General features: G+C 48.5%; 1 protein-coding gene across 5 annotated transcripts in view; it reads left to right on the top strand.

Annotated features, from left to right (window-relative positions):
• LOC149980501 (proteasome adapter and scaffold protein ECM29-like) overlaps positions 1–14,793 on the top strand; it is a 59,023-nt gene that overhangs the window by 24,146 nt on the left and 20,084 nt on the right. For 4 of the 5 annotated variants that reach the window (XM_090188119.1, XM_090188120.1, XM_090188122.1 and 1 more), the window contains 9 exons: positions 488–579; positions 894–1,028; positions 1,659–1,830; positions 2,069–2,241; positions 8,608–8,709; positions 9,645–9,768; positions 10,300–10,445; positions 10,978–11,032; positions 14,241–14,355. In XM_090188119.1, coding sequence (XP_090044245.1) covers positions 488–579; positions 894–1,028; positions 1,659–1,830; positions 2,069–2,241; positions 8,608–8,709; positions 9,645–9,768; positions 10,300–10,445; positions 10,978–11,032; positions 14,241–14,355 — 1,114 coding nt within the window. Of the gene's footprint in view, positions 1–487; positions 580–893; positions 1,029–1,658; positions 1,831–2,068; positions 2,242–8,607; positions 8,710–9,644; positions 9,769–10,299; positions 10,446–10,977; positions 11,033–14,240; positions 14,357–14,608; positions 14,696–14,793 lie in introns of those variants that run through there. The other variant, XM_090188123.1, reaches the window with a different exon arrangement.

Here is a 14,793-nt window from a genome sequence, read left to right on the forward strand (position 1 = left end):
CTCCTCGTCTCCTCGTCTCCAAATACTCACGTGTTTACAGGCCTGGAATCCAAAATGGCATGCTCCGTTTTGCTGTTGTTGATATTGGATTCCAGGCTAGTAAATGCGTTTTTCATACCTGTGAAAGATACCGTGGTATGCTAATTGACGCTACCAATGGAACATATTCATTAGAATGCTAATGCTACGCTAATTGACGCTATGCACCTTAAAGTACCCTGATATGCTACATGCTAAGCCAATGCTAAGAAATGCTAGTCGACGCTAACGCTAGTCAATGCTACTACTGTAAAATATACTCGCGTGTTTACAGGCCTGGGATCCAAAATGGTATGCTCCGTTTCACCGTTGTTGATATTGTGAAGTGAGCATATCTGTTTGGATTCCAGGCTAGTAAATACATCATTCATACCTTATAACTGATACCAAAATGTATAGCTACATTTGTATGTTTTTAAATGTTTTATTCTTGATTTTATTTTGAAAGGAGTCCCTGTGATGTACTGTCTTCTGGAGGTGGTGTCTGTCTGTCCTCACAACCTGGCCCCCATGTTTATCCACAAGATCGACTGGATCAAGGTAAAAAATCGATTGATGCTACTACTGTAAAAGATACCATGGTATGCTAATTGACGCTACTTATGTAACCTATTAATTGGAAAGCTAATGCTACGCTAATTGACGCTATGTACTATACAACTCCGATATGGTACCTTGATATGCTACATGGTAGGCCAATGCTAAGAAATGCTAGTCAATGCTACTACTGTAAAATATACGTTGGTATGCTGCATGCTAACGCTAGTCGATGCTACATCTGTAAAGGATACGTCGGTATGCTTCATGCTACGCTAACGCTAACCGACGCTAATACTACATTTCCCCTTCCGCAGAGTCTAATGAACACCAACAAGGAGGACCTAAGGGAGCTAGCAGCTCAGCTCTACGCTGTGGTGGTGTCCACCATGTCAGGAAACGAGCTGAAGACTGCCGTTCAGACGCTCATCAAGATCACTAAAGATACACACGTAGGTAGCCCCTCCCCCTCCTGTAGATACACACGTAGGTAGCCCCTCCCCCTCCTGTAGGTACACACGTAGGTAGCCCCTCCCCCTCCTGTAGGTACACACGTCTGTAGCCCCTCCCCCTCCTGTAGGTACACACGTCTGTAGCCCCTCCCCCTCCTGTAGGTACACACGTCTGTAGCCCCTCCCCCTCCTGTAGGTACACACGTCTGTAGCCCCTCCCCCTCCTGTAGGTACACACGTCTGTAGCCCCTCCCCCTCCTGTAGGTACACACGTCTGTAGCCCCTCCCCCTCCTGTAGGTACACACGTCTGTAGCCCCTCCCCCTCCTGTAGGTACACACGTCTGTAGCCCCTCCCCCTCCTGTAGGTACACACGTCTGTAGCCCCTCCCCCTTCTGTAGGTACACACGTCTGTAGCCCCTCCCCCTCCTGTAGGTACACACGTCTGTAGGCCAAGGAGTGAAATGTGTATTTTCACATATATTTGCTGCACATAATAGGACCCAGTTTTTCCTGGTCTCAAAATGTGTTTTTTATACGGTCATTTTGAATGTAATGTACTGAAAGCAAAAGTTGTCCCAGTTTCACTGAGCTGAAAGTAAAAACCTGTATTCCCTGTTGGAAACTGCAGAGCCCCGAGACCCAGCACGGAGCCATCATGGCGCTGGGCTACATGGTGGCCAGGTACATGAGCAAGAGGAAGTCCTTCGCCAACGGAGACTCCGCCCTCAACCGGGAACAGAGGATGAACGACACGCCCAAGGAGGACGAGGAGCTGGTCGCTATAGCAACCAAAGCCATCGGTAGGGTGACGGTCACCGTTGTTTATTTTTCAGATAATATTTACTCTTTTTTTTTTATGCTAATTATTTTTGACCAGTTTTATGCTAATTCACATTGTTACAAGAAATTACTTACTTATTTATAATTTTTAAATATATTTGTGGAAAGAACACAGTTTAAGGATGAAAGATGTAGTCGAGGCAGTAAAAGAGAACCTTTCGATCCAGGTTGGTTCATGTCGTGTGTGTGTGTTCCCAGGCTCTTTCCTAGACAGTGGTTCCCCTCTGCTCGCTGTCGCTGCCTGTACGGCCCTCGGGGAGATCGGGAGGAACGGGCCTCTGCTCATCCCTTCAGAAGGAGAGGGATTCACCAAACTCGCCGTGGTGGAGAAGATGCTGGCTCGCATCCCCTCTGGGAAAGAGACCCTCAAGGTAACCATGGATACAGCGCCGTTTCGATGTACAGATGAGTTGTGATGCTATACCGTGATAATTACACTCTGGGGATATTTTAAATACGTTGTAAATGAATTGGTTTGTACCATTTTCATAATGGACATAACTATTGATATGAAGAGGGGCTCGAATCCAACTCCCTTTCTGTCTGTCCAGGAGGAGAGGAGCCATCCAGACTGTTAGGTAGACAGGTGTAGTTAGATGTGGTCTCTGTCTGTTCAGGAGGAGAGGAGCCATCCAGACTGTTAGGTAGACAGGTGTAGTTAGATGTGGTCTCTGTCTGTCCAGATGAAGGAGAGGATCCATCCAGACTGTTAGGTAGACAGGTGTAGTTAGATGTGGTCTCTGTCTGTTCAGGAGGAGAGGAGCCATCCAGACTGTTAGGTAGACAGGTGTAGTTAGATGTGGTCTCTGTCTGTCCAGATGAAGGAGAGAGCCATCCAGACTGTTAGGTAGACAGGTGTAGTTAGATGTGGTCTCTGTCTGTCCAGATGAAGGAGAGAGCCATCCAGACTCTGGGTAGACAGGTGTAGTGAGGTGTGGTCTCTGTCTGTCCAGATGAAGGAGAGAGCCATCCAGACTCTGGGTAGACAGGTGTAGTGAGATGTGGTCTCTGTCTGTCCAGATGAAGGAGAGGATCCATCCAGACTGTTAGGTAGACAGGTGTAGTTAATAGTGAGATGTATTCATGTGGTCTCTGTCTGTTCAGGAGGAGAGGAGCCATCCAGACTATTAGGTAAACAGGTGTAGTTAGATGTGGTCTCTGTCTGTTCAGATGAAGGAGAGGATCCATCCAGACTGTTAGGTAGACAGGTGTAGATGTGGTCTCTGTCTGTTCAGGAGGAGAGGAGCCATCCAGACTGTTAGGTAGACAGGTGTAGTTAGATGTGGTCTCTGTCTGTTCAGATGAAGGAGAGGATCCATCCAGACTGTTAGGTAGACAGGTGTAGTGAGATGTGGTCTCTGTCTGTCCAGATGAAGGAGAGGATCCATCCAGACTGTTAGGTAGACAGGTGTAGTGAGATGTGGTCTCTGTCTGTCCAGATGAAGGAGAGGATCCATCCAGACTGTTAGGTAGACAGGTGTAGTTAATAGTGAGATGTGGTCTCTGTCTGTCCAGATGAAGGAGAGAGCCATCCAGACTGTTAGGTAGACAGGTGTAGTTAATAGTGAGATGTGGTCTCTGTCTGTTCAGGAGGAGAGGAGCCATCCAGACTGTTAGGTAGACAGGTGTAGTTAATAGATAGATGTGGTCTCTGTCTGTTCAGGAGGAGAGGATCCATCCAGACTGTTAGGTAGACAGGTGTAGTTAATAGTGAGATGTATTCATGTGGTCTCTGTCTGTTCAGATGAAGGAGAGGATCCATCCAGACTGTTAGGTAGACAGGTGTAGTTAATAGATAGATGTGGTCTCTGTCTGTTCAGATGAAGGAGAGGAGCCATCCAGACTGTTAGGTAGACAGGTGTAGTGAGATGTGGTCTGTCTGTTCAGATGAAGGAGAGGATCCATCCAGACTGTTAGGTAGACAGGTGTAGTTAATAGTGAGATGTGGTCTCTGTCTGTCCAGATGAAGGAGAGGATCCATCCAGACTGTTAGGTAGACAGGTGTAGTTAATAGTGAGATGTGGTCTCTGTCTGTCCAGATGAAGGAGAGAGCCATCCAGACTGTTAGGTAGACAGGTGTAGTTAATAGTGAGATGTGGTCTCTGTCTGTTCAGATGAAGGAGAGAGCCATCCAGACTGTTAGGTAGACAGGTGTAGTTAATAGTGAGATGTGGTCTCTGTCTGTCCAGATGAAGGAGAGGATCCATCCAGACTGTTAGGTAGACAGGTGTAGTTAATAGTGAGATGTGGTCTCTGTCTGTCCAGATGAAGGAGAGGATCCATCCAGACTGTTAGGTAGACAGGTGTAGTGAGATGTGGTCTCTGTCTGTCCAGATGAAGGAGAGGATCCATCCAGACTCTGGGTAGACAGGTGTAGTTAGATGTGGTCTCTGTCTGTCCAGATGAAGGAGAGAGCCATCCAGACTGTTAGGTAGACAGGTGTAGTTAATAGTGAGATGTGGTCTCTGTCTGTCCAGATGAAGGAGAGAGCCATCCAGACTCTGGGTAGACAGGTGTAGTTAGATGTGGTCTCTGTCTGTCCAGATGAAGGAGAGAGCCATCCAGACTCTGGGTAGACAGGTGTAGTTAGATGTGGTCTCTGTCTGTTCAGATGAAGGAGAGAGCCATCCAGACTTTGGGTAGACAGGTGTAGTTAATAGTGAGATGTGGTCTCTGTCTGTCCAGATGAAGGAGAGAGCCATCCAGACTCTGGGTAGACAGGTGTAGTGAGATGTGGTCTCTGTCTGTCCAGATGAAGGAGAGAGCCATCCAGACTGTTAGGTAGACAGGTGTAGTTAATAGATAGATGTGGTCTCTGTCTGTCCAGATGAAGGAGAGAGCCATCCAGACTGTTAGGTAGACAGGTGTAGTTAGATGTGGTCTCTGTCTGTCCAGATGAAGGAGAGAGCCATCCAGACTCTGGGTAGACAGGTGTAGTTAGATGTGGTCTCTGTCTGTCCAGATGAAGGAGAGAGCCATCCAGACTCTGGGTAGACAGGTGTAGTTAATAGTGAGATGTGGTCTCTGTCTGTTCAGATGAAGGAGAGAGCCATCCAGACTGTTAGGTAGACAGGTGTAGTTAGATGTGGTCTCTGTCTGTCCAGATGAAGGAGAGAGCCATCCAGACTCTGGGTAGACAGGTGTAGTGAGATGTGGTCTCTGTCTGTCCAGATGAAGGAGAGAGCCATCCAGACTGTTAGGTAGACAGGTGTAGTTAATAGATAGATGTGGTCTCTGTCTGTCCAGATGAAGGAGAGAGCCATCCAGACTGTTAGGTAGACAGGTGTAGTTAATAGTGAGATGTGGTCTCTGTCTGTTCAGATGAAGGAGAGAGCCATCCAGACTGTTAGGTAGACAGGTGTAGTTAGATGTGGTCTCTGTCTGTTCAGATGAAGGAGAGAGCCATCCAGACTCTGGGTAGACAGGTGTAGTGAGATGTGGTCTCTGTCTGTCCAGATGAAGGAGAGAGCCATCCAGACTGTTAGGTAGACAGGTGTAGTTAATAGATAGATGTGGTCTCTGTCTGTCCAGATGAAGGAGAGAGCCATCCAGACTGTTAGGTAGACAGGTGTAGTTAATAGTGAGATGTGGTCTCTGTCTGTTCAGATGAAGGAGAGAGCCATCCAGACTGTTAGGTAGACAGGTGTAGTTAGATGTGGTCTCTGTCTGTCCAGATGAAGGAGAGAGCCATCCAGACTCTGGGTAGACAGGTGTAGTGAGATGTGGTCTCTGTCTGTCCAGATGAAGGAGAGAGCCATCCAGACTGTTAGGTAGACAGGTGTAGTTAATAGATAGATGTGGTCTCTGTCTGTCCAGATGAAGGAGAGAGCCATCCAGACTGTTAGGTAGACAGGTGTAGTTAATAGTGAGATGTGGTCTCTGTCTGTTCAGATGAAGGAGAGAGCCATCCAGACTGTTAGGTAGACAGGTGTAGTTAGATGTGGTCTCTGTCTGTTCAGATGAAGGAGAGAGCCATCCAGACTGTTAGGTAGACAGGTGTAGTTAATAGTTAGATGTGGTCTCTGTCTGTCCAGATGAAGGAGAGAGCCATCCAGACTGTTAGGTAGACAGGTGTAGTTAATAGTGAGATGTGGTCTCTGTCTGTTCAGATGAAGGAGAGAGCCATCCAGACTGTTAGGTAGACAGGTGTAGTTAATAGTGAGATGTGGTCTCTGTCTGTCCAGATGAAGGAGAGAGCCATCCAGACTCTGGGTAGACAGGTGTAGTTAATAGTGAGATGTGGTCTCTGTCTGTTCAGATGAAGGAGAGAGCCATCCAGACTGTTAGGTAGACAGGTGTAGTTAATAGTGAGATGTGGTCTCTGTCTGTCCAGATGAAGGAGAGAGCCATCCAGACTCTGGGTAGACAGGTGTAGTTAATAGTGAGATGTGGTCTCTGTCTGTCCAGATGAAGGAGAGAGCCATCCAGACTCTGGGTAGACAGGTGTAGTTAGATGTGGTCTCTGTCTGTCCAGATGAAGGAGAGAGCCATCCAGACTCTGGGTAGACAGGTGTAGTTAATAGTGAGATGTGGTCTCTGTCTGTTCAGATGAAGGAGAGAGCCATCCAGACTGTTAGGTAGACAGGTGTAGTTAATAGTGAGATGTGGTCTCTGTCTGTCCAGATGAAGGAGAGAGCCATCCAGACTCTGGGTAGACAGGTGTAGTTAATAGTGAGATGTGGTCTCTGTCTGTCCAGATGAAGGAGAGAGCCATCCAGACTCTGGGTAGACAGGTGTAGTTAGATGTGGTCTCTGTCTGTCCAGATGAAGGAGAGAGCCATCCAGACTCTGGGTAGACAGGTGTAGTTAATAGTGAGATGTGGTCTCTGTCTGTCCAGATGAAGGAGAGAGCCATCCAGACTGTTAGGTAGACAGGTGTAGTTAATAGTGAGATGTGGTCTCTGTCTGTCCAGATGAAGGAGAGAGCCATCCAGACTCTGGGTAGACAGGTGTAGTTAGATGTGGTCTCTGTCTGTCCAGATGAAGGAGAGAGCCATCCAGACTCTGGGTAGACAGGTGTAGTTAATAGTGAGATGTGGTCTCTGTCTGTTCAGATGAAGGAGAGAGCCATCCAGACTGTTAGGTAGACAGGTGTAGTTAATAGTGAGATGTGGTCTCTGTCTGTTCAGATGAAGGAGAGAGCCATCCAGACTCTGGGTAGACAGGTGTAGTTAATAGTGAGATGTGGTCTCTGTCTGTCCAGATGAAGGAGAGAGCCATCCAGACTCTGGGTAGACAGGTGTAGTTAGATGTGGTCTCTGTCTGTCCAGATGAAGGAGAGAGCCATCCAGACTCTGGGTAGACAGGTGTAGTTAATAGTGAGATGTGGTCTCTGTCTGTCCAGATGAAGGAGAGAGCCATCCAGACTGTTAGGTAGACAGGTGTAGTTAATAGTGAGATGTGGTCTCTGTCTGTCCAGATGAAGGAGAGAGCCATCCAGACTCTGGGTAGACAGGTGTAGTTAATAGTGAGATGTGGTCTCTGTCTGTTCAGATGAAGGAGAGAGCCATCCAGACTCTGGGTAGACAGGTGTAGTTAATAGTGAGATGTGGTCTCTGTCTGTTCAGATGAAGGAGAGAGCCATCCAGACTGTTAGGTAGACAGGTGTAGTTAATAGTGAGATGTGGTCTCTGTCTGTTCAGATGAAGGAGAGAGCCATCCAGACTCTGGGTAGACAGGTGTAGTTAATAGTGAGATGTGGTCTCTGTCTGTCCAGATGAAGGAGAGGATCCATCCAGACTGTTAGGTAGACAGGTGTAGTTAATAGTGAGATGTGGTCTCTGTCTGTTCAGATGAAGGAGAGGATCCATCCAGACTGTTAGGTAGACAGGTGTAGTTAATAGTGAGATGTGGTCTCTGTCTGTCCAGATGAAGGAGAGAGCCATCCAGACTCTGGGTAGACAGGTGTAGTTAGATGTGGTCTCTGTCTGTTCAGATGAAGGAGAGAGCCATCCAGACTCTGGGTAGACAGGTGTAGTTAATAGTGAGATGTGGTCTCTGTCTGTCCAGATGAAGGAGAGAGCCATCCAGACTCTGGGTAGACAGGTGTAGTTAATAGTGAGATGTGGTCTCTGTCTGTCCAGATGAAGGAGAGAGCCATCCAGACTCTGGGTAGACAGGTGTAGTTAATAGTGAGATGTGGTCTCTGTCTGTTCAGATGAAGGAGAGAGCCATCCAGACTCTGGGTAGACAGGTGTAGTTAATAGTGAGATGTGGTCTCTGTCTGTCCAGATGAAGGAGAGAGCCACCCAGACTGTTAGGTAGACAGGTGTAGTGAGATGTGGTCTCTGTCTGTCCAGATGAAGGAGAGAGCCATCCAGACTCTGGGTAGACAGGTGTAGTTAGATGTGGTCTCTGTCTGTCCAGATGAAGGAGCGAGCCAACCAGACTCTGGGTAGACAGGTGTAGTTAATAGTGAGATGTGGTCTCTGTCTGTCCAGATGAAGGAGAGAGCCATCCAGACTGTTAGGTAGACAGGTGTAGTTAATAGTTAGATGTGGTCTCTGTCTGTCCAGATGAAGGAGAGAGCCATCCAGACTCTGGGTAGACAGGTGTAGTTAATAGTGAGATGTGGTCTCTGTCTGTCCAGATGAAGGAGAGAGCCATCCAGACTCTGGGTAGACAGGTGTAGTTAATAGTGAGATGTGGTCTCTGTCTGTCCAGATGAAGGAGAGAGCCATCCAGACTCTGGGTAGACAGGTGTAGTTAATAGTGAGATGTGGTCTCTGTCTGTCCAGATGAAGGAGAGAGCCATCCAGACTCTGGGTTATCTACCGGTGGGAGATGGAGACTTTGCCCACCAGAAGAAGCTGCTGCAGGGGCTCATGGACTCTGTGGAGGTAAGGGGACTGGCTCTCATTTTAATGGAGCCTTTTTAAGACCTTTATGAAGCTTCATAAAACACTCATAAAGCTTCATAGGACCTTTGATGCTTCATAAGACACTCGTAAAGCTTCATAATACCTAAATTAAGCTTCATAAGACATTCATAAAGCTTCATAGGACCTTCATGAAGCTTCATAAGACCTTGTTTATCATGCAGAAAGAACTGACATGAGAAGCAAGAATTTAACCCTTTCCTCTTCCCTCCTCTCTCTCTCTCTCGCCCTCCCTCTCTCTCTCTCTCGCCCTCCCGCTCTCTCTCTCTCGCCCTCCTCCTTTCTCTCTCTCTCTCTCTCGCCCTCCTCCTCTCTCTCTCGCCCTCCTCCTCCTCTCTCTCTCGCCCTCCTCCTCCTCTCTCTCTCGCCCTCCTCCTCCTCTCTCTCTCGCCCTCCTCCGCTCTCTCTCTCTCGCCCTCCTCCGCTCTCTCTCTCTCGCCCTCCTCCGCTCTCTCTCTCTCGCCCTCCTCGCTCTCTCTCTCTCGCCCTCCTCCTCCTCTCTCTCTCGCCCTCCTCCTCCTCTCTCTCTCGCCCTCCTCCTCCTCTCTCTCTCGCCCTCCTCCTCCTCTCTCTCTCGCCCTCCTCCTCCTCTCTCTCTCGCCCTCCTCCTCCTCTCTCTCTCGCCCTCCTCCGCTCTCTCTCTCGCCCTCCTCCGCTCTCTCTCTCGCCCTCCTCCGCTCTCTCTCTCTCGCCCTCCTCCTCTCTCTCTCTCTCGCCCTCCTCCTCTCTCTCTCTCTCGCCCTCCTCCTCTCTCTCTCTCTCGCCCTCCTCCTCTCTCTCTCTCTCGCCCTCCTCGCTCTCTCTCTCTCGCCCTCCTCTCTCTCTCGCCCTCCTCTCTCTCTCGCCCTCCTCCTCCTCTCTCTCCCCCCCCCCCCCCCCCCCTCTCTGTCTCCCAGGCCAAACAGGTAGAACTACAGTTTACAGTAGGTGAGGCCATCACCAGTGCTGCTATAGGGACCAGTTCTGGAGCTGCCAGGGACCCCTGGACCTGTACTGAGGAGCAATACAGTCCCCCAGACAGTAAGACTACACACAGTGGTTCAATCCCTCAATCCACAGTGGTTCAATCCCTCAATCCACAGTGGTTCAATCCCTCAATCCACAGTGGTTCCACCCTTCAATCCACAGTGGTTTAATCCCTCAATCCACAGTGGTTTAATCCCTCAATCCACAGTGGTTCCACCCCTCAATCCACAGTGGTTTAATCCCTCAATCCACAGTGGTTTAATCCCTCAATCCACAGTGGTTCCACCCCTCAATCCACAGTGGTTTAATCCCTCAATCCACAGTGGTTCCACCCCTCAATCCACAGTGGTTCAATCCCTCAATCCACAGTGGTTCCACCCTTCAATCCACAGTGGTTTAATCCACAGTGGTTCCACCCTTCAATCCACAGTGGTTTAATCCACAGTGGTTTAATCCACAGTGGTTCAACCCTTCCTGTGGTGTGAAACACAGCTCTGACTGATTTTGGTTCTTGTCTTTGTAATGCGTTTTCTATTGGTTGTTTTTTACTGTCGTAACTGTCCAATCCTCTTGTCTCCCTGTCAGATGTGGAGAGTAACGATGTGGTTCCGTGGGTGCTGAACTCTATCCTGGCTAAGTACATCCCAAGTCAAAACCCCCACGTCAGACAGGCTGCCTGTATATGGCTGCTCTCTCTGGTGAAGAAGCTGCACCAGCACAAAGAGATCAGGGTACGGACACTAGGGGTCGGGGGTCAAGAAGCTGCATCAGCACAAAGAGATCAGGGTACGGACACTAGGGGTCGGGGGTCAAGAAGCTGCACCAGCACAAAGAGATCAGGGTACGGACACTAGGGGTCAAGTGTCGGGGGTCAAGAAGCTGCACCAGCACAAAGAGATCAGGGTACGGACACTAGGGGTCGGGGGTCAAGAAGCTGCACCAGCACAAAGAGATCAGGGTACAGTATGACTGGCTGGGGGTTATGGGTCAGGGGTCAGGGCTGGGGGTTAGGGGTCAGGGCTGGAGGTCAAGAAGCTGCTCCAACACAAAGAGATCAGGGTACCGACACTGGGGGGGGGGTTAGAGATCGGGGGTTAGGGCAGAGGGTCAAGGGCTCAGACTTGATTGAAAGGTCAAGCGTGGGAGGGGGGGGGGGGGTCAAATGTCAAGTCTGAGATCCAAGATAACAACAGAGGAAAGTGACGGAGTACTAAATTCCTTGTGAGTTATTGACTCTCTTGAACTTTTTGTCTCATCTTCCAGTCTCACCTGAAGGAGATCCAGACGGCTTTCATCTCCATCCTGTCAGACCCTGATGGTGAGTCAACGACTCCCATGATCACTCAGACCACAATAATAAGCTCAATGACTGATGGGTAGAATGGGGGTAACACAGTGGATCATAGGACTGATGTGTGTAGAATGGGGGTAACACAGTGGATCATAGGACTGATGTGTGTAGAATGGGGGGTAACACAGTGGATCATAGGACTGATGTGTGTAGAATGGGGGTAACACAGTGGATCATAGGACTGATGTGTGTAGAATGGGGGGTAACACAGTGGATCATAGGACTGATGTGTGTAGAATGGGGGTAACACAGTGGATCATAGGACTGATGTGTGTAGAATGGGGGTAACACAGTGGATCATAGGACTGATGTGTGTAGAATGGGGGGTAACACAGTGGATCATAGGACTGATGTGTGTAGAATGGGGGTAACACAGTGGATCATAGGACTGATATGTGTAGAATGGGGGTAACACAGTGGCTCATAGGACTGATATGTGATTGTGTGTGTAGAATGGGGGTAACACAGTAACACAGTGGATCGTAGGACTGATATGTGATTGTGTGTGTAGAATGGGGGTAACACAGTGGATCATAGGACTGATGTGTGTAGAATGGGGGTAACACAGTTGATCATAGGACTGATGTGTGTAGAATGGGGGTAACACAGTGGATCATAGGACTGATGTGTGTAGAATGGGGGTAACACAGTGGATCATAGGACTGATGTGTGTAGAATGGGGGGTAACACAGTGGATCATAGGACTGATGTGTGTAGAATGGGGGTAACACAGTGGATCATAGGACTGATGTGTGTAGAATGGGGGTAACACAGTGGATCATAGGACTGATGTGTGTAGAATGGGGGAAACACAGTGGATCATAGGACTGATGTGTGTAGAATGGGGGTAACACAGTGGATCATAGGACTGTTGTGTGTAGAATGGGGGTAACACAGTGGATCATAGGACTGATATGTGTAGAATGGGGGGTAACACAGTGGATCATAGGACTGATATGTGATTGTGTGTGTAGAATGGGGGTAACACAGTGGATCATAGGACTGATGTGTGTAGAATGGGGGTAACACAGTGGCTCATAGGACTGGTGTGTGATTGTGTGTTGAATGGGGGTAACACAGTGGACCATAGGACTGATGTGTGTAGAATGGGGGTAACACAGTGGACCATAGGACTGATGTGTGTAGAATGGGGGGTAACACAGTGGATCATAGGACTGATGTGTGTAGAATGGGGGTAACACAGTGGATCATAGGACTGATGTGTGTAGAATGGGGGTAACACAGTGGATCATAGGACTGATGTGTGTAGAATGGGGGGTAACACAGTGGATCATAGGACTGATGTGTGTAGAATGGGGGTAACACAGTGGATCATAGGACTGATGTGTGTAGAATGGGGGTAACACAGTGGATCATAGGACTGATGTGTGTAGAATGGGGGGTAACACAGTGGATCATAGGACTGATGTGTGTAGAATGGGGGTAACACAGTGGATCATAGGACTGATATGTGTAGAATGGGGGTAACACAGTGGCTCATAGGACTGATATGTGATTGTGTGTGTAGAATGGGGGTAACACAGTAACACAGTGGATCGTAGGACTGATATGTGATTGTGTGTGTAGAATGGGGGTAACACAGTGGATCATAGGACTGATGTGTGTAGAATGGGGGTAACACAGTGGATCATAGGACTGATGTGTGTAGAATGGGGGTAACACAGTGGATCATAGGACTGATGTGTGTAGAATGGGGGTAACACAGTGGATCATAGGACTGATGTGTGTAGAATGGGGGGTAACACAGTGGATCATAGGACTGATATGTGATTGTGTGTGTAGAATGGGGGTAACACAGTGGATCATAGGACTGATGTGTGTAGAATGGGGGTAACACAGTGGCTCATAGGACTGGTGTGTGATTGTGTGTTGAATGGGGGTAACACAGTGGACCATAGGACTGATGTGTGTAGAATGGGGGTAACACAGTGGACCATAGGACTGATGTGTGTAGAATGGGGGGTAACACAGTGGATCATAGGACTGATGTGTGTAGAATGGGGGTAACACAGTGGACCATAGGACTGATGTGTGTAGAATGGGGGTAACACAGTGGATCATAGGACTGATGTGTGTAGAATGGGGGTAACACAGTGGCTCATAGGACTGATATGTGATTGTGTGTGTAGAATGGGGGTAACACAGTAACACAGTGGATCGTAGGACTGATATGTGATTGTGTGTGTAGAATGGGGGTAACACAGTGGATCATAGGACTGATGTGTGTAGAATGGGGGTAACACAGTGGATCATAGGACTGATGTGTGTAGAATGGGGGTAACACAGTGGATCATAGGACTGATGTGTGTAGAATGGGGGTAACACAGTGGATCATAGGACTGATGTGTGTAGAATGGGGGTAACACAGTGGCTCATAGGACTGATGTGTGTAGAATGGGGGTAACACAGTGGATCATAGGACTGATGTGTGTAGAATGGGGGAAACACAGTGGCTCATAGGACTGATGTGTGTAGAATGGGGGTAACACAGTGGCTCATAGGACTGATGTGTGTAGAATGGGGGTAACACAGTGGATCATAGGACTGATGTGTGTAGAATGGGGGTAACACAGTGGCTCATAGGACTGATGTGTGTAGAATGGGGGTAACACAGTGGCTCATAGGACTGATGTGTGTAGAATGGGGGTAACACAGTGGATCATAGGACTGATGTGTGTAGAATGGGGGTAACACAGTGGATCATAGGACTGATGTGTGTAGAATGGGGGTAACACAGTGGATCATAGGACTGATGTGTGTAGAATGGGGGTAACACAGTGGCTCATAGGACTGATGTGTGTAGAATGGGGGTAACAGTGGATCATAGGACTGATGTGTGTAGAATGGGGGTAACACAGTGGATCATAGGACTGATGTGTGATTGTCTGAAGAATATTCTGTCTGATGGTAAATCCAGTACATCCATCTAAACCCTGATCCATATATCCACCCACTCAAGACCTAGGTATTGTTCTTGTCTTCTCTTCCCATCTTCTCTCTCTCCTCCCCTGATCACCCTCTTCTCTCTCTCTTTCTCTCTCTCTCCTCCCCGGATCCCCCTCTTCTCTCTCTCCTCCCCGGATCCCCCTCTTCTCTCTCTCCCCCTGATCTCTCTCTGTCTCGGTCTCGGTCTCTGTCTCTCTCTCTCCTCCAGAGTTGAGTCAGGACGTGGCATCTAAAGGTCTTGGTCTAGTCTATGAGATGGGAGGAGAGGGAGACCAGCAGGAACTGGTGTCTACACTGGTCGAAACACTGATGACTGGCAAGAGGTGAGAGAGAGAGATGGCGGGGGCGGAGGGGGGGGGACCTAATCAACACCAGTGAAATGCACCTGTTGTGTTTGTAATCCTGAGGTCATGAATGACCTGCTGCACACCGGTTTAATTTAGGTTTCAAACAAAACAATACTAGTGAAACGACTCTCTTCACACTGTTTAACCAAATCGATGTCGAGTGTTTTTAAAATTTTTAATCAGCCCGTCCTAAACATGTAGCGTCGTGTTGTTGACGTGTTCAGGGTGAGTGAAGCATGCCGTGTCGGAGGACACTGAGGACTGTTGCTATCGGTCACCTTTTATAATCAGCCCGTCCTAAACATGTAGCGTCGTGTTGTTGACGTGTCGGAGGACACCGAGGACTGTTGCTATCGGTCACCTTTTTATAATCAGCCCGTCCTAAACATGTAGCGTCGTGTTGTTGACGTGTCG

This window comes from Oncorhynchus mykiss, chromosome 10 (genome assembly GCF_057628025.1).
Source record: "Oncorhynchus mykiss isolate SJ-2025 chromosome 10, ASM5762802v1, whole genome shotgun sequence".
Taxonomy (NCBI): domain Eukaryota; kingdom Metazoa; phylum Chordata; class Actinopteri; order Salmoniformes; family Salmonidae; genus Oncorhynchus; species Oncorhynchus mykiss.